This window comes from Ictidomys tridecemlineatus, chromosome 4 (assembly GCF_052094955.1).
Source record: "Ictidomys tridecemlineatus isolate mIctTri1 chromosome 4, mIctTri1.hap1, whole genome shotgun sequence".
NCBI lineage: Eukaryota > Metazoa > Chordata > Mammalia > Rodentia > Sciuridae > Ictidomys > Ictidomys tridecemlineatus.
In genome coordinates, this window is record NC_135480.1 from 38,619,095 (window position 1) to 38,645,625 (window position 26,531).

Here is a 26,531-nt window from a genome sequence, read left to right on the forward strand (position 1 = left end):
CTGTGGAAATACAAGTGGTAAAAGTGGACACCTTTGTTACATTCTAAATCTAAGAAGGAAAGCTTTTGCTTTTCCCTACTCAGTCAGTGTCAGCCATTTCCTTAGGAGAATGGTGTTTATTGTATTCAGGTCTGCCCCTCTTCTACCTACCTTGTTCAGCATTTTACCATGAAGGGCACTTTATCAATTGCCTTTTCTGCATTTTTTAATATATCATGTTAATATATCTGTCTTATCAAACATCTATAATTTCTTATAATGATGTGGTGTACTACATTTATTGACTTGTATATGCAAACCATCCATCCCTACATCCATGGAAGGAATCTCCCTTCATTATTGTGAATAATCTTTTTAATGTACTATTGGTTAATTTGCTAGCATTTTGTTACAGATTTTTATAACTATGTTTTACAACTATGTTCATTTTTTTCTATGGCATACCTATTGTTTAGGTGTTAGGTGTCCCCAAAATACTCATGTGTGAGATAATGAAAGGAAGCTTAGATGAGTAATGATGGAATTATAAAATATTTAACAATGAATGTATTAATCTAATGACAAGAAATAACTGGGTGGTAACTATAGGCAGGTTGGGTATGGCTGGAGGAGGTAGGTCATTAAGGTTGTGACTTTGATGTGTACATTTTGTTCCTGAAGAGTCTCTTCTTCTTGGTGGCCTTGTTCTGACCTGCTTTCCTCTGTCGCAGGATGCTTTGCCTCACCTTCAGTCCAGAGGAATGGAACTAGCTGTCTGTGGACTGAGACCTCTGAAACTGTGAACCCCCAAATAAACATTTCCTCCTGTAATTTTTCTTGTCAGGTCCTTTGGTCAGTATAGATGAAAAACTGCCTAAAACAGCCCATCAAGAGTATTTGCTTATAGTCTCCTTTTTCCCTTATATCTTTGTTATGTTATCAGGGTAATGCTGGTCTTGAAGAATACATTTGGAAGAATTCCTTCATATTAATTTCTTTTGAATAACTTAAAAAGTATTGTTATTATTTTCTCATAAATGTCTGATGAGATCAAGTAGTAAAGCTACTTTGTGTGGACTTGGGCTTGTCTTTATTGGAAGAGTTTTTATACTGCTTCAATCTTCTTATTTCTCATTAGTCTCTTCTCTTTCTTCATTACTTTACTATAGTCTTTATTTTTATTCTCATTTGTTCTTTTGAATACTCTATTTATAATAATCTTTTGAAGAACTCAGCTAAAATGCGAGGGGAGGGCATGTCTATCTGTTTTTGCAGCTGGGAATCAAATCCAGAACCTCACATATGCTGGACAAGGGCTCCCCCACTGAATTACATACACCCTAAGTGCCTACTTGTTTTATCTTATTGCTTTATTGTCCAAACTTTATAATTCTTTCTTTCTTTTAAAACTGATCTTGACATTTTGCTTCTTAACCAGTTTGTTGAGTTATATTTTTCTTTAATATTTCCTAATAAATACATTTAACTAATTTAACTATTTTCCCCACTGTTACCTTGGCTTGTGTTGTTTTCATTTGTTTAAGTGTTCAGTATGTTTTACAGCATTTTATTATTTCTTTCTTTCTTTTCTTTTCTTTTCTTTTCTTTTCTTTTTTTCTTTTCTTTTTTTTTTTAGAGTAGAAAGTAGAAGCTTTATTAAAGGACAGCAGAAAAGATTTCTCTGGAGGAAGAAGGGGACCAAAAGGTGGAATCCATGGAAGGAGAAGGTAGTCCTCTTTTATAGCTAAGGTCTACTTTCAGTTTTCCCAAATTTCTGTCACGTTCCTTTCCTTTGTTCTGTTATCTTGCAAGTGGTGGAATGTAGATGGGAAAGTCCAAAGGGTGGGGGACAGGTGGGCTGAAGGAGTAATATGGGCAGGAAGGGGTTTTGGATTAGCATCTCCATGTTTTCTGGAAGCTGTTAACATTTCCTTGGGATGGGCTGGGGCCTTGGGGGCATTAACATTTCAATCTCCCCAAGTGCTGCTCTGGTTTCCTAGATTCCATTCTCAATAATGGCTTCCATCTTATTTATCTTACTTGATATTAAACCTGATTTACCTAACTACACTAACTACCTATCTGTAAATCTGGCTTCATTTCCCCCTCTAATTTTGGGAACTCCTTAGTGCTGTAAGGAAAGAGGGCAATGACCATTCTGGCTTCTTCCAGCTAAAAGGGGGCGGTGTTGAGCAAGCAGTTTTGGAGTTCCCCCTTTTTAAAAATTGGGTCTATCGAGTGGTCCATGATAGTGGTCCATGATAGAAGTCCGATTGAGAAGTAATAAGCTGGAGGGCCATTTGAGTGATGGGTGGTCTCAGTTAGATCTCAGTGGGGAACATCCAATCTGTTATTGGTGAGGAGTCCTGGCTTCCTCGAATGCTGAAGTATAACACCAGAGAAGTACACAGAGACAAGTTTAGAGTGGAAAGTACAAGCTTTATTAAAGGACAGCAGAAAAGACTTCGCCAGGAGGAAGAAGGGGACCCAAAAGGTGGAATGCCTATTATTTCTTTTTAAGGCAAAGTTTATTAGGAAATGTGTTATATATTTTCCAAACTTAAGGAATTATTTTAATCTTACAAAATTATTACCTTTATTACAATGGGTTTGAATAACTTATTATACATGCTATTAATATTCTTGAATTAACAGAACTTCATTTATGTGTTAAACAATTTTTTTATATAGCATAACTATGAATGATTTGCCCCCAAAAATGTCAAAAATTTGTTGGAGATTCCCTGTTTGTGTAGTAGTTTAAAATTATGAAATATATTTTTTTAAAATATTTGGTGCATCTACTTTGGCATTCCCCCTATTATTTCTATTATTTATGTTTTGCTGGATGTTTAACCTGCATTTCAAGGTAGAAACATGTATTTGGACTTTTTAGTTTGTTTTTATTTTTTTGTTAGTATACATAGTCTTTGCTTTTTATCTTTGTTCTTTCAATTGTTTGCTTTCAGGTATTAATATAAATTGTTAAATATTTTACATGATGTTTCACAAATATTTTCTTTTCTTGATTATATTAAGTACATGATATTTTCATTTTTTTAAAAAAATTATAGCATATATGAAACTGTCCTGTTCTCCTCCTTTAAACTCTTTTGCCTCCTTTTGAAAACTATATCATGGGGTTAGGTGTTACTCAGTGGTAGAGCTCTGGCCTTAAATGTTCTCATACATGAAGCCTTGAATTTAATACCCAGGACTGAAAAAAGAAAGAAAGAAAGAAAAGAAAAACAACAACAACAACAAAAAATTATAGTGTTGGTAAATTTAACATCTTTTAATTTACTGTAACTTCTAGTCTATTGGAATTTGGGCCAATTAGAAATTTTTTCTTTGTATTGGATAGTTTACTTTTTGTCTGATGTTCACTCTACTGGGATGTTAATAACGTCCCAGCATATGTTATGCTATATCATATGTGAAGATATTTTTCAGCCTCTTGTCCCAGAATGCTCCAAGTTGACAATCTTTTAGGGGTAGAGTACTGCAAAAGGAATGGCTCCTACTTAAAAAAAAATCTAACTTTGAAGCTCTAGAAATTAAATCTGGCATTTTTTTTTTCTCCATGATAGTTTCTCCTTTTATGTCTTCTCCTGTCAAAGACCCAATACAATACAAGCAGTTTCTTTACATTTGTACCTTGGATAATCTCAGGAATGACTCTATTTGGAGTTGCCACTTGTGATTTTTTATTTCTGCTGGGACTTGTTGCTCTAGTAATGCATATTTGCTTCAATTTTGTCAAAAGTTGAAGGAACAGATGTGTACCTTTGTTAACTTCAAGAAAGGTATGGGAATGGTATTAGTTTAATGTCTACTATGTACTACATGTCATATATAATTTTGGGGGAATTATCTTTGTTATCTTAATGATACTCACCTCCTAAATTGGATCAAAAAGCAAACTTGCAGAAGTTAAATAATTTGTCCAAGTTTCCATAGTAATTAGCCCACTAGGAATTTGAACTCAGAACATACATATTCTGAAATGCAAGCCTAGTTGAGGGTCTGCAGAGTTTCTGGTTTAGTACAATAGTGGAGTGAAGGAGACGAACCCTGAAGTATTGATGATGACCCATAATGATGGCATTGCAAGCCTGTTGAGAGGAAGAATTGGTGACACAGCCTGTCCTGTCTCTCTGTTGCTTCCCAATTGAGCACTCTTTGTCATTTTCCACAATTGGATAGTATAACTTGGGCTTATGATCTTTCAAAAGTTACAACTCTATTCATTTTGAACCTTGGTGAACATAATATACTAGAATTTTTTTATTCTCTGAATACTAGCTATGGAAATGCAAGCTACAGATTTGCCTTTTTTGAGTTCTTTACTTTTCAGTAAAGAACAAAACATCACAACATCAACAAATTAAAACCTAATGTGGCTTTGTTTTGAGGATATGAGAAAATAGTACATGGTGAGCACTTCTGTTCTTACTGCTGTCATTTGTTTTCAAATTATATATGGATCAGATAAGTCCAGATTAAATATGATTGATCAAGGCATAAATAGAATTGCAATTTGAACTGTTCTGTTGAGAGCCACAGCCGAAGAGGCCCCAGCAAACTTCCAGCTGATTGGCTCACTGTGGCCCCAGCAAACTTCCAGCTGCCAGATGATTGGCTCCTCTGTGGTGATGCTCATTGAGCTGTTTCCCCGCCCTTTCAGACCATGGAGCTGCTCATTGGGGGATTCTTTTGGCTCTGCCCATGCAACTCAGCCAATCGGCCTCAAGAACAGGAGGAGTCGGGGGTTGAGAGGCTCCTGGGAAGCCAGTGGTGGCAGTTGGGCTCTGAGGGAATTCCTGAAGAGCTCTTGTGATGTGTTGTGTGTGTTCTAAAAATAAAGTTCATTTCTGCTTGACAAGTGACTTGTGAATTGTGCCCAGCCAGACTGCGGCACTGTTCAGTAATTTGATTAGGTGTGGAGAGGTCAGATCATCATGCAGATGCTGAAAACTTGTCTATTTTGTGTGTGTATGTGTGTTAATTTCTAAATGTAATACAATTCTTCAGCTAAAACAGAAATAATGAGACCAAATGTTTTTCAAAAGTACAATAGAAAAATACTGTACACTGGTTTATTTTTCCAAACAAGCAATACGCTATTTACAAATAAGCACATCTTCAATGATAGAAACTTGTCTATTTTTTAATGTAACATTTGTTCTACATAGAACCAATCACTAAGCCTTATTACAAATAAGCAGTGAATGTTAACATAACATGGAAGGACCAATATGTCTGTCCTTACTGCTGGGAAGAACCGATAACAGTAAGTCTTTAAAAGGAAACAATTCTGTTTCTAGGTACATCAACAATCTTTATGAGAAACACTATTCCCAGGGATCAGGTGTCTCAGGTGACAGAATGAGCTGAATTTCAGAAGCAAAACTCCAATCTAATCAAGGTTGTTTAAAGAAACCTTGCAAATACAAGGCTGGATGGGTGTTTAGAGGACCTGGGATTCCAGATAACTGACCTAGAATGGAGATTCTACAATAACCATATTTCTAATTTCTGTAAGGTTGATGCTTTATCATATGGTTTGTCCAGGTAAAGTTTGGTCCTACACTCATGAGCTGGACTCCACCTTGTTCTGAACAATCCCATGATATGCTTGAGTTAGTCTGCCTTATCTACCTACCCTCCTCATTAGAGTCTGATGGAAGTCTTCCTCCTAGGATCACTTTTTTTTTTTTTTCCAAATGCAAAACCATCAATCCAGAAAAAAGCAGTTTCAACTATCCATTTTCTTGGGCTTTCACATTTTGGGCCACTAGATTCCCACTCTAATCACCTCAGAGTTAGGTACCCACAACTTGTGAAAGCTTGCATGTCACAGAGACTATGGAAATAATTCAGACTGGCAATCCTAAACCTCCCTACTCTGCCTCACCATCGCATTGCCTCAGAAACTATAATCAAGTCTCCTGCCCACAGTTTCCCTTTGCCTCATAACCCATCTTCCTTACAGGTTGCTATTCCTCTCAGGAGTCGTAAAAAATAAACTTTCTTTCAATAGTAGTTTCAGATCTCTTAGCATTTATTAAACACCATATAGTCTATGAGAATACTACCTTGTAGAATAGGCTGAGGTCCTGGAAAAATGCATAGGGCTCAATCCCTATAAGTGGTGCATAGGTGGGTCAGCAAGAAGATAGGACTTTCCCTTTCAGAATTGCTCAGAAGCACCTTCCTCCTATAGTAGTTTCAGGAGCAGAAATGTGGGAGTCAAGGGAACATCATTTTGAGAGAAAAAGATCTGGAGACTAACTTAACCTTTAAGCTTTGGCATATATCAGATGAATGACTTACAGAATTGATTAAGCAGGCAGTAGTTATGGGCCTGCCTCAGAGATTTCTTTCAGTGGGTGTGGGGTATTAGTTAAGAATCTGGATACTGTAATACTTCAAAGTCAGTTTCACTCTCAAATCCAAAAGCTGTTGTTGTGGAGTCTGAACTAGGGTGTTTGCTGAATTCTGTCCCTTGGATTATTATCTATAAAAGAAGATTAAAAGTTGTCCCCCAAGAATCAAATATAACAGTAATATTTTCTTGGAATAAATGATGATCAAGTATTCATCCAATCATAATGACTGAAGCTTCTTTGTAGTATTTTTATTTTGACTTTATATAGTATATTTTTCCATAGTGGTTTTGAAAAAAAGAAAATATCAGTTTCACTCATTAAAGCAAAGGGACAAAGAAGAACACACTTACAGTAGCCTGGTGTTTCTCTGCTTTCTCAGATGTCTCTTTAAGTTGATTTTGTAGGGCCTCCTGGAGAGACTTCATTTCTTCTCTAGTTTTTGTAGAAAATAGCAAAAAGGAGATATAACATAATTCCATTATTTTCTATGTACATTCTAAACAGAGGTTTGCAATCTACCCACATCTAGGAAACAGATAACCAGAACTGTATAATACTATAGTTACACAAATAGAATATATCTAAATATGGAAATAAAAGGTTTTCTCTCCTATGCAAATGCTAAAAGTAAGCTGTATTTCAAGAAAATTGCCTTGTTATTATGTTTTATGAGAATCCCACTGTGTGAATCATCAGTGAGCTACATAATGTGTTAAACCAAATCAATATATTAATTTGAGTTGAAAAGCTAATTTTACTGACAGCATGCCAGGTTGTGAACATGCTGGTTAGGAAAAGTCACCACAAACTTTCTGATAGGATAAAATCACCACTCCCTTCTGATGCCTCTAATTGATTAATTCTATAGTGCTGTGCTTTAGACATCTTCTATTAGGCCTAAGACTTTTTACAAAAATAAAGTAAAAAGAGACAATTCTGAATGGAGTGCTACTTTCTTTAATGGGCAAAATAAAGGAAATGCATGACTATACATTCATACCAACTTCATCTCAAGATATAAGTACATATGTACCCTGTGTACTTTAATAAAATAGAAATATTTCCCTAAATGTACATTCCTCTTAAGGACTAGAATGTAGCCATAGAAGTCTAATGAATTGTGTTGGTGTGTTTTGATTTTGTCACTCAAGCTATGACTTCCAAATATTAAGTGAGGTTTAGTGGTGGGGGACACACCACTTTTGGTTAGAGAAATAAACATCAAATTAATAGCAGCAACAAACAGAAAGCTTTTTTAGTGCTGTCAGCACCCAAACCAGTTTGAAATTTCCGATCAAGTGCCAACAATCTAGCTCTGGTCACTTGGACAAACACCTTTCAGAACTAGTTTCGTCATCCATAAAATGGGCACAATGATACGACTATATTATAGGCTTGTGGTTAGGTTTAGATGAAAAAAGTAAACGAAATTCTCAAAATAATACCCTGGAAAGAATTAGTCAATAAATGTTAAATCATTGTCACAAGCACAATGCTATCCCCTGTTCATCCTTGAGCACCATGTCTCACACAACCACAAGCTACTCTTTCATTTAGTAGTACTTAATAATGCTCCCAGATTTCTTGCTCTAAGAACTCCTAGATCCTCATTTAAATTTCTAGTGTTTGAAATAGCTCTGTATGTTTATTGAAATGAAATTGGACGTTCTTTGGCAATGCAAATATATACAGGACAAGTTATAACATAGTTATAGTCACTTTGGTTCCAAGACGATTTATTTATATATGCTTGACTAAGGATATATAATTTATGTATATATGCTTTACTATCCTTTGCTTAGAGCATATTTTTCATTGCAGCTGCCATTACAGGCTTCACTTGACTTCATTTGTCAGATTTGCTCCACCTATCGACACTTAAAGCTAGGATTTCATTATTATAGTCAATATTTTTTAGTAATAGTATTCAAGGCATTTTATATATATATATATATATATGTGTGTATGTACACACACACACACACACATATATATATTATACGTGTGTCTATACATTATATACATATAAACATATACATAAAAACATGATATAATATGATATAAATATACATACATACTGTAGGCCTGTAATGTGCAAGGCATTGTTATAAGCCTCAATCAAACTATGGTATCATATTACAGATTGAACTGATGTATAGAAAGGTGGTAGAATTGTATTCCGAAACTTTGTGCTAGAACTCTAGAGTCACTACACTATATCTATTAAGGAACAAGAAGGAAGGAACGAAGATGGAAGGAAGGGAGGAGGGAAGTGAGGACGTAAATGTTGAACTGAGTACTCAAATCTTAATAAAAACCTGAATGATATATAATAAAACTATATTTTCAGCTAAAAATTATAATAATGTGTTAAATAGTTATTATTTTAACATGTTATTTCAATCACTTTCATTTTAAAATCATATATAAACATTTAAAACAAATTAGTTCATAAGATATATTTGTTATAAACACATCTACCATACAAGCTGGGCAAGATGGCACGTGTCTGTAATTCCAGCAGCGTGGGAGGCTGAGAAGAAGCACGGCATACTCAAGGCGAGACTCAGCAATTTTGCAAAGCCCTAACCACTTAGCGACACCCTGTCTCTAAATAAATAAACAAATAAATAAATAAACAAATAAATGGTACTGGGGATGTGGCTCAATGGTAAAGGGCACCTGGGTTAAATCTCCAGTATCCCTACCCCCCCCAAAAAAAAAGAAACCTCCCTCACTGTGATATATACATGCAATTTAGGAAACCATAAAAAACAAACAGGAATATCTGTTAACAAAAACTGTAGACATTAGTAAATTCTACATATTTCATGACAAGGAGCTTGGACAGCCTGGAGAAGTGTGTCTTTAATTTTTCAAATCTCTCCATATACTTTTCTACCTTCCTTTCTGATGCCTTCCTTCACCTGCTCACTGCTCCTGGGCTTTAGGTGGCCTAACACTTCTGCCTCACAGACTATCACTTTATGCCCCATTGGGGGAGGATTCCTGACTTGCATTTTATCCCTTGTGGGAAGTGATTCCAGACTTGCTTCTACTCTACTTTCCTCCACCCAGTGGGGTTTGACCAACTATTTCTAGCTGTTCTAGTTCCCTATTTGATGCTGAACCAAAGCTCTAATTCTAAGGGAATGATGGCTCCAGGGGCACCCATGACAGATTATTCAATGTTGATATGTGTTAACATAGAATTTGATATTACATAATCTTTTTAGAGCACTTGGTTCATACCTCTTCCATCCCCAATTATAAATATAAGAACATGTTTACACACCTCACTCTATGGCACAGCACATTTTTCACGTGATTTTTGAGCTTGTATTGCAATAGCATCACAGATGAAGAACCTGCTGCGGTCACAGCCATTCTTTTACATTTCAGAGAACACTGCTCTGAAATCCTCGAGTATACCTACTGTCTTCCAGGAATCTTCATTCCACCAATAGTCATAGAAAATAAAATGCTTTATTCCATTTTTCTTTTCAAGATAACCTTTCTGACATTCTGGGGCCTTCTCCTACCTACTCCTCAATGTCCCTCTCTCTAAACTGTTTTTTTCTTCACCCGTCACAATTCTTTCTTTCAGCCCTAAACAATGTTAGTAGAGTAATTTCCCTCAAATATTTCTTTAATAATATCATGTTTCCCAGAGCTACCTAAAATGAGTTATTTATTTCTTATTATTTATTTATTATTGTGATTTACTCTGATGGTGATTGCAATGAATCAAAATTTAAAAGCTTTTAATTGTGGTACCAGGTCTTGCAAACAGATTTATTTTCTCAACTGCTCAGCCTCAATCTGTCTTCCTCAGTCACTGCAACCTCTGACTGGTGCTATATATCCATTGTTTGGAGGTAGCTTCTGTTATTATGTTTTGTTTAACATTTTTCTGCTTCCCTATCATGAAATACTCCATAGAAGTATCATTTTCTGCACATCTTGGTATCTTGATCAGTTATTTTTCCTTTTTTTAATATTTTTCAAAATATTGTTCACTACATTCATTATACGGTACAATAGATCTCGAACCTATTCTTATTTAGCTGACAATGTACACTTTGACCAACATTCCCCCGTGCTCCCCCTCAACCATCTCAGCTACAATAATCAACATTCTGTTCTCCACTTCTATGAGATCAACATTTTTAGATTACACATAACAGTGAGATCAAGTGGTATTTGTCTTTCTATACCTGGATTTTCCTCCATGTTCAACAATCTTGTCACAAAAACACAATTCCTTGGTTTTATGTTTGAATAGTATTCTATATTCAAAGTGTTTAATTCTGCATCACTAAATTTATGAGCCACTAATACTTGTAGAATATTGAGCATAAGTGTTTTAAAAAGTAATGCATTTGGGGCTAGGGTTGTAGCTCAGTGGTAGAGCCTTTACCTACTACATGTGAGGCACTGGGTTCAATCCTCAGCATCAAATAAAAATAAATAAAATAAAGTTATCGTGTCCATGTACAACTAAAGATATTTTTTAAAAGGTATTGTACTTTAAACCAATAAAATCATTTAAAATGAGGTAATTTTTGAAAACATGCTCAAATAAATATTTTACTCAACCTTTTTTGATATTGGACTTTGAAGAGAATTTCATGTTAAATAAATAGTAAATGTCATTGCAAATAATGAAAGCCAATACATGACACTTAATTTAATATTTTAACAGGTGTCATTTACTCCATCCAAATGAACTCCAGTGAAAAATTTCTGGGTCAAGAGGCAAGGTCAGTGTACGTGACAGAGTCTGACAAGATTTAAAAGGGACAACGCTATCATGATTGTGAAGAGCTTTTCACTTTGTGATTAGTGACCTAGTGTGGAAAGATATGGCTGTCGAGTAAGAGAATGGATTTTAAATTCAACATCCAACTATGATAGTCCTCAAATATTGACTTAAACACTGAGCAACAATTTCTTGGGAATAATAATATCTACTAAAAAGGTAGTTGTGAGAATATAGTACAATTGTATACAAAGAATCTAGAAAACATTCTAGAAAATGAATAGTAAATATTTGATTGCTTCTAGCTTAAAATTCCTCATTTATAATAAAATTTAAAATCATATGGCTTGTAAAAAATAAAATAAGCAAACAACATTAATAATATCATAACAATGGCAATTTTGTTGTTAACATATTTGCCCTCTTCCTTACCACACCACCATACATTGTACCCATGATATCCAGGTGCTGGTTGGTTTTTGTTTTTGTTTCTGTTCCAGTGATCGAACCCACTTAACCACTGAACCACATGCTCAAAGCCTACTCCTTTTTTGTGTTGTTATTGTTGTACTTCAGAGGGCACTTTACCACTGAGCCATATCTCTTACCCTTTTTGTATTTTATTTTTAGACAGGTTCTCCTTGAGTTGTGCTTAGGACCTTGCTAAATTGCAGAGACTGGCTTTGAATGTGCGATCCTCATAGCTCAGCCTTCTGAGCCACTGAGATTACAGGCATGTGAAGATCAAGTTTTGACCCTTTTCTTCATGATTCATTGTGATAAATAGCATCCATTCTATGTAGTGATGGGCAGACTTTTCATGTTCTATCGGTGCTTAAAGAACAGTGTTACAGATCATTATCATTCAAACCATGATATGCAGATAAGGAACAACATTACCATCACTAAGGAACTCCTTAGAAATACAAAATTTCAAGCCCCACCTCAGATCTACTGTATAAGAATCTACACTGAAGCAAGAATTCCCCAGTGAATTATACACAACACACACACACACACACACACACACACACACATATGAAAGTAAAGTTAAGAAGATAAATACATTCCTGAATTTTAGTAAATTTCCAGATATACTTTGATGGAACATCAAAAAGAATGTAAGAATGTAGGGGAAAATTACAAAACAAAAACAAAAAAAACAAACACAGTCTTACCTTTGTTTCTGGCCTAATTCCAGAAGCTTCTGAACATCAGTTTTGGCAGATTGCTCATCACTTTTTAAAGACTGACAAGAAAAGTGGGAAAAGGAAGTCTTATTTAGTGAAACACCGAGGCTCACTTTCCTTTAGTCTACCTCATACATGGTATGACTGCACTTTTGACCTGTGACAGAAACGTAAAAAGGAGGCCCTAATGGTCCTCCTAGCTCTAAAGATCCATACAGAAGTCTGTGACACTTTCCAGTGCATATCACACACTGAGTCAGAGGGGTAAGCTTAGACTCAGCTTTGAGAGGCTTGTTAGAGGAGAAAATACTCTACAAAAATCTAGGTCTTTTTCTAAGTTAATATAAAATATATCTTCTACACTTTCTTTGAAGTTTTACTGTGTTCTCTGAGGGCATGTTAAACTAGCTCTGGCAAAGTTTTAAAAAATACAAGGAGACACAGAAAGCCTGTCTGTGTAAGTCAGGAAATAACACAATTAAAGATAAAAGCAGTCAAAAGGCACATGCCTGTTTGGTCTTGTCCTGTTATTATTTGTCAGTAATGTATTAGGATCCACAAAAACATAGGGCCATGTAAAATTGTAAATGATCCCTACAGATAGGGTATTTAAAAAAAGAAAAAAAATACTGTATATATATATATATATATATATATATATATATCACAAACAGATACACACTATCTCAGTCATTAGAGATTATATACTCTAACAAATTCAGGATTCTGAGGCCATCAATTGAAGTAGAAAAGATCCCCAAGCTTTTTCTCATTAGGGACACTGTCATATTAAACCTTCCCTAATATACTCAATAAACTATTTAAGAGAGTAACCTGTCATTCTTGACATTAAAATTTCAAATGAAAAGGAAATACAATTGTTTATATAGCAGCTTTGACAGGTAGAGAAATAATAATAGCAAAAGGAAAATGCTTTGTTTTCTTAATATTTATTTAATAAATATCTATCATGAATTATGCAAAGACTTGTGCCTGCCTTCACCCATTTTTCAATCTCATGCCTAAAAGAGAACATGAATATAGTATGATAATTATTATTATTAAGATGTAGTGGGATAAACTGTGCTTGAAAAATCTCCTCCCTAAAAAGACTGACTGGGGTATTCATTTGGAAGCAGACAAGAAACAGTGTTCTGTCTACCTGGGAAGAGTAGCTTCACATAAAATACAAGGAAAGCAGGATGAGGAATTCAAATGGAAAAAAATGTCATAATTTGTGAGATTTACTGATCAAAGTCCATCATGGTTGTTGACTTGGGGCAGTTCACAAAATCAACATTTTGACCTCCTTATTTGTACGCTAAAGATGAAATTTCTAAGCAGCCTATTTTAAAAAGTAATCTGACTCAAAGAATTTAAGTAGACATGTGAAAGCATTGAGAGAATAAGTACAATAAAATATGCTTACTACTCTATTGATCAACTTTTATAATATGGATCAGAAGAAAAGCATGAGTAAAAGGTCAGGGAATTATACTTGGCAATTTTTCTTTTCCATTTCTTTTTTTTTTAGATTCTCAGCACTCTTCAAACCCCTCAAAAAAAAAAAAACGAAATAAAACAGAACAAAACAACAACAAAAACAACAAAATAATTCCACAAACCTGATGCAGAAATGGAAGGCATATGTACACAGATGGGATCAGCAAGGCCAATCCAATTAGAAGAATGAGGTGTACTTTATTGTCATTTACTCAGCAATATCCAGGGAAGCAGGGTATAACTCTATGAAAATAATCTTGTCCCTATAAGGATACTAATGGTTTATATAAAAACTATTTAGCAAACATGTTTACTTATTGTGCTATATTATCATCCCATCTAGGTGCTATGGTTACAAAGATGAACAGGACTTTCATCCTTGAACTTTCAAAGTTCCTTCAGCTTATGTTTGAAAAATGCTGTGTACAATGGGCTATACATTTACTTGTAATTCTGAAACCTGGAATACTATTTATTATATGTATGATTTCAGGAAATTCCTGTGGCCTCTGTGACCTTTGCTACCTCATTTTACAATGATTATAAGATGCTCTTAATGCTGTGGAGATTTTGTTAAAAGAATTTAGCAAGATGAAAAACATCTTGCATAGTGGCTGGCACAAAATAAACAAAAGCATTTTAAAAATCACAGCTACATGTAAGAGTAGAGTTGTTAACTTTTCAAAAACTGTAGCTCAAATAAATAAATAAATAAATAAATAAATAAATAACTGTAACTCCATGAAGATATACATTTCAATCAATTTTCTGTAATTAGATGCCTTGACTTCTATAGAGGGACTTAATGTCCAGGGAGCTCTGTGAACACTGACCTCGCCTGGTCATTTAACCACATGCTTGCAGTATTTGCAATGTGCCCGATGTTCCATGACTCTGAGAGGTTCAGATTTCTTGAAGATTCTTCCCCGTCTTATTCACCTGGCAAATTTCCACTTACATAAAGTACATCTCAGGCACTGGTTCCTGCAAAACTCAAAATCAATTTGCACCCCCTTTCATCCTGGTTATTGTTTGCCTAGTGCTGTGTACATTTCCAGCATGGTGCTATTATTGCACACTGCTATTATCCTGCTACCTCCCTCTGTGTCCTACTGGGTTGTGGATGGATGTTTTTTTCTTTTTCTTTCCTTCTTTCTAGACATCACATAATCTCTGGAACGGGAGCTTGAACACTGGGTTTAAATACCAGCTCTGTCCCTCAATTATCTTTGTGTTCTTACTTTCTTCCTTTTTTTTTCCCCTTAACTCTGCTTTCTCATCTATAAAATAAGACTTAATAAGCCTAGTATAGTTTTCATGTTGGAAATTCTAGAAAGAATATCCAAAACAGGACTTTGACCAAGTTCAACAAGTTCTGTTGGTTGCAGATAGCATCATAATTATCCCCTGGGAATAGAAAACTGTGCAGTAGAGTGTGGACAACGGTAATTCTACATGATTTATTCAGTTACAAATAGAAAGAACCTAGAGCTGGATTTCTGGCATTTAAACTTTGGCTTCTTTTGTGACATTCAAAATAACGTGTTTTTTTTTTTTCCTGTAAACACAATTGCTTGTATGAAACAAGGAAATCACAATAAAAGTATTCACTTCATGGATCTGAGTATTGCATCATGCAATATACACAAAATTCTTAGTATACAGTAAGTATTTAATAAATGCATTGCTTAAAGTCCAATATTAAAACATTACAGGTATGTCAGAAGTATTTCTTATCTGAAGTAGACTTTATTTCCACTTTAGTAATTGAGATTTCATTGTATGAATACATTTTTTAGTCTCCTCTCTAAAGCATTTACCCATTTCAGTAATGAAGTTTATTAAGGATTCTTCAGAGCTCTCCTAGGGGGAATTTAATATTCTCTTCTAGATAATATTCCTATATTCATTTAACTCTTGGTCTAATTACTTTTCATCATTTTATAATATGAAAAACATAAGGGTCAAACTGATCTTAGAAGCTGAGAGGAATTGATGGTTTTACCAAGCACACAATTTTCTTCTTTTTGTAATTGCACACCTCAGATCCCTAGACTGCATTTCAGATGGCATTTCATTTCAAAGCTTATATAATAATAAATAATAACCACCATGGTCAAACTCAAAAAGGTATTAAAATCTGCTTTAAAATGCATATTAATATGGGACTGCTCATTCTTTGCTGCTGAGCAAATTAGTTCTCATCTCACCTGAAGGTTGACTTTAATTCCATCAAGCTCTCTTGATGTCTTTGTCAGCTGACGGAGGATGGTGCTCCGCTCCTTAAATACTTCTTTTAGCTGCTTTTCTAGCTCTTCATAGTCCTGTCTAACACAGAAAGAGAAGGTGTGAGAGCCCTCAAACACTCCACTTCGCATCAGTCATAATCAGGAACCATCATATTTTAGTAAAATCTAGATAAAAATCTTAATTACTTCATATAGAAGAGAATTTTTGAAAAAAATAATATCTCAAAAGTTTTTTTTTAAATGAGAGGTATTTAGGCTCCAAAGAATTTCCATGCAATATTTCAAAATTTCTTTATACACATAAAGCATAAACATAGTTTAGCATAGTTTACCAGATAATTCTTGGAAAACAAAATGGATATTTTTCATTATATCACTAACCTTTTTTTTTTCCCCTCAGATCCTTGAAATTTTATAAGGAGAGTAGTGATTTGGAGATATATGTTAGACACACAGAAGAGTTTTGAGACTGAGGGAATAAAGGGTAAAGCCTGAACATAAACCCAGGGTGTTGGTTTCTTTCCTAGTTCATAAAGAAATAAAACTCATTGAAAAGTGCCCCCTTTCAAACATGTCTAAGAAAAATAGCTGATATAGCTACTATCAGTCAATAAATTCAGGAATTATACCCAAAAGATTAAGTTACTACTTATTATTTACCCAACAGATTAAGTTACTACTCTATAATTCCTATTCAATAAGATAATAAGAATGAGTGTCCATGCTTGTGTATGTTTGTGTGTGTGGGTGTGCATGTGTGTGTTTGTTTGATGAGTGGGAAACGGGGATAGAAAACACGTGATTTGCAGTGCAATCTAAAACTTCACCTGATAAAGGAAAGTCACAGTGATTAATTGGAACACATAGAAGAGCTTCAAATCCTTTCTGGAAAAAGCAATATGAAATAGGTAGGATGTATTTTAAAAGACAAATGGAAATCAGTCATCTGCAAAGTGAAAGCACTTCTAAATATTAATGAAAATAAACTTGCTTAATTTCTTAAAAAGTGAATAAATCTCAGAAGGTTTGAGACTTAATTGAGGGGCGGTGGATTTGCTGATGATAGAAGAAAGTAGAAGGATGTGCAAGCCTTGTAAAAGATGTTTAGGAGTTAGGGCACTGTTAGGAAAGTAAAGCCATCAGATGAGGGTCTTTAATTTCACTATTTGCAAACTTAAGAGTGAATTGGGGCAGAGAAACCCCTGGTGCGGTGCTTTAGAGAACTTAGCATTGCAATAGTCCAGGCAAAAAATGGCCCTGGCCTTAAGAGACCAGAAGCTGAGACAAAAGGGATGATTAGTTTGATTCTAGCCAAACATTGGAAAATAAATCGATAGGATGGTTGTTTTTAAAATTATTTTGTCTGTGTGTGTTGTGGGTTGAGTGTAAGGTAGTTAGGTTATAATGATGCCATGTTTTGGGCTTAGGTAGTACACTTGGAAACAGTCCTACACTGAGAAAGAAGTCATAGGAAAAATAGTGTTTTTAGTGAAATATGGGCCGAGAAGTTCAGTTTCTAATATGTAGAAAAATGTCTCCTGCTCTCCAACCTTTACTTTTTTTTTTCCTATAAAATCTAACATTGACTTCATCCAATACTTTATGTATTAAATGGAGTAACTTATATAAAGTTTTGAACTCAAAAAAGAATGAATTTGAATATATATGTATAAAATTTCTATTACTGAGATATTTGATAAATTTTATAATTATTCTGCAGAATTATAAAAAGCTATATCCACAAGGGACCATAATAATAATCAATAAATGCAATGAGTCTTGAAAAGTTTTCTGCTAAAATTCTTTTTCTCATTTGCTAAATGCCAGTGTCTATCATTCTTCACAGTCTTCCTGTTGAAAGGAAACTGGAATGGACCATTGTTAAGACATACAATATTTCTTTTCTCTGATCTTGAGATTTTTACTTACAAACAATAATTTGTCAGTAATCAGATGATTATTAACGCCCCAGATATATCTATTCACTCTCACTGCCAACGCTAACTAGAAATGGACAAGTCACATTTTCATTTTATTCCAAATTCACTACTACTTCATGCTTCAGTTTATTTCTCCTAGATAATGAAAATATCTCCAAAGTGATCTTAAATAACAACGATGTAATATTGGTAAATAAGGTGCATGGACAACATTTTAAATATAGCATGGTGTTATACACACCAACTCATTAATATTCGGTACAACTCTATGAGATAAGCACTAGTTATTAACCTTATTTTACAGTTGAAGAAATTAAATCACAGGGTCAACAAATTACTTCCAAGGATATGTCACCATAAAGGAAACTGTATCAATCAACCGCTGGAGTTCAATGTCTTGGTCACTAGGCTGGAAGAACATGCTGACTTGAAAATGAATTAATCACAATTAACTGTCACTATGCCTGTCATATAATTCGTCTATTACGTATATCAATTTTCAATATTAAAATTATTTACCATTTATTATTTTAAATTAAATTAAACTGTGATGTTTCTTTGTCTGATATTTTAAATAATTTGTACACATTTCTTAATTCCATAATTGTATTTGGTCTTTAAATAACTTCATGGGTATAAGAGAATCAATCAAATGCTCCCAAATTTCTTTTACATAGACATTTAGAAATATTTTGCCTTTTTGCCATTTAGATTGTTCTCTATGAGTTGATTATTTTCATACTAATGCACAAACTTATTTTAACTCTATTTTTTTGAGTTGTCTATTCTGATTCACTAATGAATTTGTCGATCTCAGTGTCATATCATGGCTTAATTATTAAAACTGTGTTTTACATTATAATACTTCCTATTTTTGCCCCCCTGTTGTTTTGATTCATAGTTTTATTGACAAATTTTATATTTCGCTTAGAAGTTTAGAATTACCATGTCTATTTCATAAAACACCTGCAGGGAATTTAATTGAAACTGCATTCACATTAAAAATTTAGAGAAATAGATAATAGTTGTTCATCTTCCCATCCAAAAGCATAGGTTGCCTCATATGTTATACTACTGTTCTCCTATGATTCATCAATGCCTTACAATTGTGACACAGACTAATTATGCTTTTGTTAGACTTACTGCTGATGTTGCAGGTAAACTTTTGCATTTAATTTCTAATGAATATTGCCGATTCATTAAGCTATTAATTTTATAGGTTGATCTTTATTCCATAATTTTTACTAAACATCCTTATTTGTTTCTGTATCCAGTTAAATCTTTGGGCATTTTTAAGTGGGAAGCATTTTTGATGGATTTAACAACAATATTTTCTTTTTTCTTTAAGAGCTATAACTGTTTTTCTTTACCAATTCTATTGGCAATAATACCCAAAACAATATTGAATTGGGGAAGTGGCAGAATGAATACCTTTTATCTTGTCCCTTTCTTTAAGACAGAAGTACTAATTACACTTCCTCCCTGAGTAATATGTTTTCTATAAAGTTCTCGTGATACTGTTTTCTCAGAATATTATTTAAATATCTTTTACTGAGGTATAACAATCACAGAATGTCACACTCCATGAACTACATATAATATTGTTATATATACATTTACTATAATATAGGATATTTAATATAGCTTTCACTTTAGAATCTTTCTTTGACCTCAGTCATCAATCACCTTCACCTTCCCGCCTTCCCCTCAAAATAAAACCAATATTTTTATTTCTATTGTTTTATAATAGTTTCCATTACTTTGTTATTGTTATTCCCATGTAATCATCAATATCATCTTTTGTGTTTGACTTGTTTTATACAGTACTGTTTGTAAAATTACTCCATGTTTTATAGACAGTTTATTGGTTGTTACTGTTATATAGTAATTATAGTGTTCTGGCAAATAATTATACTGTAATATATTCCAGTGTGGATAGACACTTGTTTTTTTTTTTTATTTTCAGTTTTTTACTGATATTCATATGCTGCAATGGATTTTTGGTATGCCCATGGTTAATATATGAATACATTTATGCCTGGTGGAATGATAAAAGTAGGTTCCTGAAACATAGGGCATGTATATGATATATATGTTTATCTATGTATTTGGTAAATTTGACCAAAAAAAAAATGAACAGGTCAGTTTTAGAGTAGGAGAGATGGAGAATTTAGATTTCTTCCCACTTTTGTCCACACTGGTATTGTCAGTATTGTTTATTTTTAAAAATTAATTCTATTAATTGTGTAACAGATCTCCTCTTAGCTATAATTTGTATTTTACTAGTGACACAGAGAGAGCATGTTACAAAAGATGATATTGACATGTTATCTTTTATGAAATGTTTGTTCATGACTTCTGCCATTTTCAATGTTTTTTGTTATTGATTTATTGGAATTTATATACTTTATGTATGCGCTTTTGGTTTTTAAATATATTAAGAATAAAATTACCAGTTTTTTTGAATTTTGCAGTCTCTTAATGTTATCTTTGGAAAAGTTGTAGATAAAATAAATATAGACCAGGGGCTGGGGATGTGGCTCAAGCAGTAGCACGCTCGTCTGGTGTGCAGTGCGGCCCGGGTTCTATCCTCAGCACCACATATAAACAACGATGTTGTGTCCGCCAATAACTAAAAAATAAATATTAAAAAAATTCTCTCTCTCTCTTTAAAATAAAATAAAATAAAATAATAAAAATAAATAAATATAGACCAAATTATTAATCTTACATATAAGGATTTTCCATTTTATGCTCAATGTAACAAATGTAGTCATATTTACTATATTATGTCCTAGAAGGTTATTAAGTAATTGGTTTTCTTGTTTAACCTTTCACTTCTTGGATCTGTGAACAATTTGACATTGTATTTATCTGTGTTGCACATGTTAGGGGTTAAAATGAACTTATTTTCATATGCATATACAGTTTTTGTCTCAGCAAAATGTATTGAATATATAATGAAAATTCAATATTTCAGTGTAATTTTTTCATGAATAAATTGTATAGGTATCTGTTTCTGTATTATTTAGTCTGTCAAATTAGTCTGTTTGGGAGTTGGGCTGTAATTCAGTGGTAGAAAACTTGCTTAGTCTATGTGAGTGAGTCCCTGGCTTCATGTATAGCAATGAAAAGACTTAAAGTTCTCTTTGTCTATCTTTTTGTTAATGTTAATCACTCTTAGTTTTTGTGGCGTTTTGAAAGTATAACATATAAATATCCAGCATTCTAAAAAGGTAAATTTTATAATTTTCTTCAAGACTGTTATGAATATCCATGATTCCTTGAAACTTCATATACCTTTTAAAATCGGTTTATCAATTTCAGTAATATTAGGAATCTGTATTAACATTTTGAAAGTACTGAGCTTTTCATTTATTAAACAATTTATATATTACTATTGACTTAGAGCTTTCAATATTTTCTCTCAACAACATTTTGTAATTTGTATGCGTTTCATACAATTTAGATTATTTCTAAATATTTGAAAAATTATGTGATTATAAATATTGTCTATTTTAAAAATTCATTTTTTAAAATTTATTTTTGTTATTTAGAATCAGTTATACATGACAGTAGAAAGCTTTTCAATTTGTTGTATACAAATGGAGCACAACTTTTCATTTCTCTGGTTGTACACAATGTAGAGTCACACCACATATGTAAACATACAAGTATCTAGGGTAATGAAGTTCATCTCATTCCACCATCTTTCCTGCCCCCATACTCCTACCCTTTTTTCCTTCCCCTTTGCCCAATTAAAGTCCCTAATTCTCCCCACGCTCCTCCGTATATTATCGATTGGCATCCATGTATTAAAGAAAACATTTGGCCTCTGTTTTGCGGGGATTGGCTTAATTAAAAATTAAAAAAAAAAATAAAAGCTAGATCTCTGTGGTATATGATGAAAAGAAGACTGCAGATGTGGACCCCACTTCAAGGGCAATCCTGTGATGCAAAAGACAAACAGGAAAAGTTAGCAGTGGACGTAGGTTAGGAAAAAAAGGTTTTGTTCATATTTTTGGACAAATCCTTTGGACTTGATCATTTTTCTCTGTTGAGTAGAAAATAGCTAAGAGAGAAGTTGAGAATAAAGATTCAAGAGAGAGAGACTAAGGATTTGTGCAATCTCTGGGGGAGATGGGAAGGAAGGCATCAGGCACAGATCTGTTGAGAGGAAAGACAAGAAGATAGATGTGGTATGGACAAGAGTCAGTGGGAGGCAGGAACTGAAAGGATTTCCACTGGATAAGCTCTCTTTTCCCTGTGGAAGAACAAGCCAGGTTATCTGCTGACCATAAAAAACTTGTGTTTGAAATACTCACCCAGGGAAAGAAGATTATTGGTGGGATTTTACATATAACAGTAATAACAGATACTGTACAGTGTTGAGTAAAACACAGCAATCTCCATAATTATCCAAACACTGATATGAAGAAGCTTTGAGTAAACTTTATATAATTATTTAGCTCTTCTTATAAAAACAATTAAAAATAAACATTCATATTCAATTTTATATGGTCACATATAAAATGGAGCTTTATATGATTTTACATTTAGTAAACTAATGATTTCTAAAGTTATTTGTAGAATTTTTGAAATTTTTATATGTATCTTCTATAATGATAATTGATCTTCTTTTCTCTTCATTTATTATTGGGGATCATTCTATCATGTTCTATAGAATTGGTGATATGAACATCCTCATCTTATTCCAGATTGCAAAGGGAAGAACTTTCAATCTTTCACCACAAATATGGTATTTAGTGCAGACATTCACAATCAATATTATTTCTCTTCCTCCTCCTCCTATCTCTTCTTATTTTTAAATGTAGAATGTTTATTTCTTACTGTCTTAATAATTTCAGTTTAATCATGAATAGAATTTGAATGTTATCAATTGTTTTCATTGTGGTAGTTGTTACTATTTGCTCACTATTCTTTTGTTCCTATCTTCCTTTGCCTCATTCTTATTACACATAAAGACAGATTAGAAATCATCACACCTTTCAGGGGGTCATATGACATTCCAATGGCATGCAGGAGAATAACACCCCAGAGTTATTAAATGTTGTTTGTATTATTTTGCTCAGTCTCTGTTTCTTGTGCAAATGTAATTGAAGAGATTATATCAGATAACTGCTTAAACTGTAGGATTTTCAAAAAATAAAACAGGAACAACAGAATTGATTTGACCCATATCCTAAAGCAGAAACACTCTCAAGATTTCAGCCTGAATTTGAAAAATAAGATTTTTATTTTTAAATTAAGTCTTAAACTTTTGTGGTAATTTATAATATAGCAATAGCTTAGCAAATGTTTGTCTATTAAATGCATTCATTTATGCTTTCACATAGATTTTTCTTTTATACTGTTAGTGTGCTGAAATACATTGATTCATATCACACATATGGTTTGATTCATTAACTCAATCTCAAATTGTTGGAACAAATTTTAGGCATAGCTCTGCTATATTCAGTTTTCTAATATTTTGATTATGGTTTTTATGTTTATTCTTATGGAAAATTGTATTTGCTGATGTTCTTTCTTATAATGTCCTCCTAAAGCTTGATATTCCAGTTATGCTTAGTTCCTGAGATGAATTGGAAAATGTTTCCTTTTTCCTATTATCTGAAAGAGTTTGTATGACATTGATAACCTTTATTCCATGAGTGAGAAGAATTGGTAATTAAAATAACATGGCTTACAATTTTCTTTATGAGAAAGTATTTATTTAAATAGTCAGATTTATAACTATTTAATTGACATGTAACTATTCAGATAACCTGTTTCTATTTCAATATAAGTAATTTACATTATTTTAAATATTCTTTTTTATTTCATTGTTATTTACTTAGCTCAAGTTCTGCATATAAGCTATTGTTCTTATCTCATTGGGAAATTCTCCAATTTGGTTAGACTAACTCTATGATCATTTACTGGTCAGCCAAATAATGTTTTTATGGTGAACTAGCTGTCAGTTTGTCAATGGAGAGGACTTGGCCACATGAATTTGATCCTCCACAGGCTAGCCTGGGTTTGTTCATACACCACTTGATCAGGGAACTTAAGAGAATTAACAGAGGTAAAGTAATGTTTTTCAGGTTTAAGTTTAGATTTAGCACAACTTCATGTCAATCATATTGTATTATTCCCAAAGTAAGTCATATTTCCAGGCTGAACTCAAGAGGAAGAGAAAGATACTTCACTTCTTGACTGGAAAAGCAACGTCATCCTATTGTAAATGGACATAAGCATAAGAATTATGGTCTGATTTGCAATCTGTACAGAGCCCTAAGTGCTTGGTTACCTTCTCTGTGATTCATTTCTTAGAAGTTGGCCTTTTGAATGCTTGCCACAGCATGCACTGAAGGTTTTTCAATGCCTTGTGAAGCATCTTTATTTTGCATTTTGTCCATTTTTCCATTGACTTCCACAAAAAGGTTTTTTCAGCAAGAAGATTGACAAATTTGTCAAATTTCACTGAAAATGAACACTATTTGGGTCATCATTTCACTATCTTCTTTATTTGCAAAGATAATCAATTGTTTGCTCAAATCTAATCTTTTCTCCACCTCTAAATATATGCACACATTTATTTGATCCACTCACTTTTATGGTCCCAGTTAGATTATAACTCCTAAAATATTTATGGCACTAAGATAATTGATCTTTTTTATTCTCTAATCCATTTTATCCATAGCTTTCAGATTTAGATTTTTTAACTTAAAATTCTACTTGGATCAACTTGCAGTCCAAACATCAATGACTTCTTTGGCTCTGTCAAGGTCAAAGCTGTCTGCTTTCTGGCTTCTGGCTTAAATTTATATTTTTTCTCTTGCAGTTGCCTTTGTCAGGATTCATGTATTTCCTATTATGTGTTCTCTGTTTATTTATTAATATAAATAAAATTTCTTGAGGATATTAAATATGTTTCTACTTTGTGTGAATTTACTGGATCTGAGATTAAATCAAATCTCCAAGTAAACATTTGCTTACATTATTTCTAATCATCAGAAACATCCATCAGCCATCAAACTCCTCAACAGTCTTTAGCTTCTAACTTATGACATAAAACCTCCACAATAAATCCAGCCAGTCTCTTCCATTTTTATTCTTGTGTCAAAGATTTCTATATACATTCTATTCTTCATCTCCATGTTTTCCCCATTGTTGCTCTGGTGGAATGTAATGAATGCTGCTTAATGGCTAAGGTAGAAGAAGTTAACAACTACTGAACTCTACAGAGAGAAAAATAAAATTAAAAAACACCACCACAAATGTGAATAGAGGTCCTACTTTGTTCTGCAATGATGTGGACCTACTTTATTTGCCTCACCCCAGTAATTGTTACATTTCTTCTTTCAAGTTGACTAAGCATACTTGTGTGTTCTTTTATTCTATTTCTTTCTTTTTTTCTTGTCTTTCTTTCTTCTTTCTTACCCTTTCTGCTTCCTCACTCTTTCTCTCCTGCTCCATTTCCCTCCTTCCTTCCTTTCCTTTCCTTTCTTTCCCTCACTCTCCCCTTCACTCCCTCATTCCCCCCTCCTTTACTTTTCTTTCTTTCTAAGCCAGTTTTGGAACTATGTCTGAATATCATAAATATCTTAAACATAGTTTCTGCCTTTGTGGAGCTTTTAGCCTAAAGTGTGACAGATGCAGATATATAATTGCATTAAAATGGAATATATTTATGCTGAAGTGCTAGAAGTGTGTGGATCATGATAGATAATATCCTTATTGTGCAACTCAGGCAGTAGTGATCTCCTTTGATTAGAGAAATCCACATACACCTGAGAAAAAAATAACTGGCTACTTTCAAAAAGAACTGTTAAAACAATCAATAGGGCTAGGCATGGTAGCACATGCCTATAATCCCAGTGGTTCACAATGCTGAAGCAGAATGATCGAGAGATCAAATCCATCCTCAGCAATTTAATGAATACCTAAGCAACTTAGCAAGACTCTTTCTCAAAATAAAAACAAAACAAAACAAAAATTAAAAGGCTGGGAATATAGCTCAATGATAAAATGCCCCTAAGTTCAATCTCCAATACAGCCCCTCTTAAAAAAAAAAAAAAAAAAAAAAATCAGTAAGATTTTCTGTGACATTGGCATGCAATGTGAAGCCATAAATCACAAAGAAAAATAGCCTTACTGATGATGTATGATCAGTGTGTTAGTTTTTTTATTAGTTTCATTTAGGTACACAAAGCAGATGAACCCATGGTTGTGCATTCTGTTTGGTGCATGAAAATGAAGCCAGATTTAAAGTTAGGTAGTCAGTGTAGTTAGGTAAATGGGGTCTAATACCGAGTAAAATCTAAAATGGAGGCCATGCTGAGAATGCTGGGAAATGCAGGACAACTCATGGAATGTTAATGAAGTCCCGAAAAGGCCCTAGGCCAAAGTCCACCTCAAAGAAGTGTTAATGAACAGCCCCCAGCAGATTTGAAGATAGTCCATCCCAAAGAAGTGTTAATGAAGTCCTTCCTGCTCAGACTACTTCTTTGGCC

At 33.6% G+C, this 26,531-nt stretch overlaps 1 protein-coding gene across 4 annotated transcripts in view; it reads right to left on the minus strand.

The window, feature by feature from the left end:
• Nucleotides 1-26,531, minus strand: part of Luzp2 (leucine zipper protein 2) — a 471,602-nt gene that overhangs the window by 261,667 nt on the left and 183,404 nt on the right. For 3 of the 4 annotated variants that reach the window (XM_005328059.4, XM_021728306.3, XM_078046324.1), the window contains exons 2-4: nucleotides 16,037-16,154; nucleotides 12,312-12,382; nucleotides 6,722-6,803 (exon numbers count right to left, since the gene is read on the minus strand). In XM_005328059.4, the coding sequence (XP_005328116.1) occupies nucleotides 6,722-6,803; nucleotides 12,312-12,382; nucleotides 16,037-16,154 (271 nt within the window). Of the gene's footprint in view, nucleotides 1-6,721; nucleotides 6,804-12,311; nucleotides 12,383-16,036; nucleotides 16,155-26,531 lie in introns of those variants that run through there. The other variant, XM_078046325.1, reaches the window with a different exon arrangement.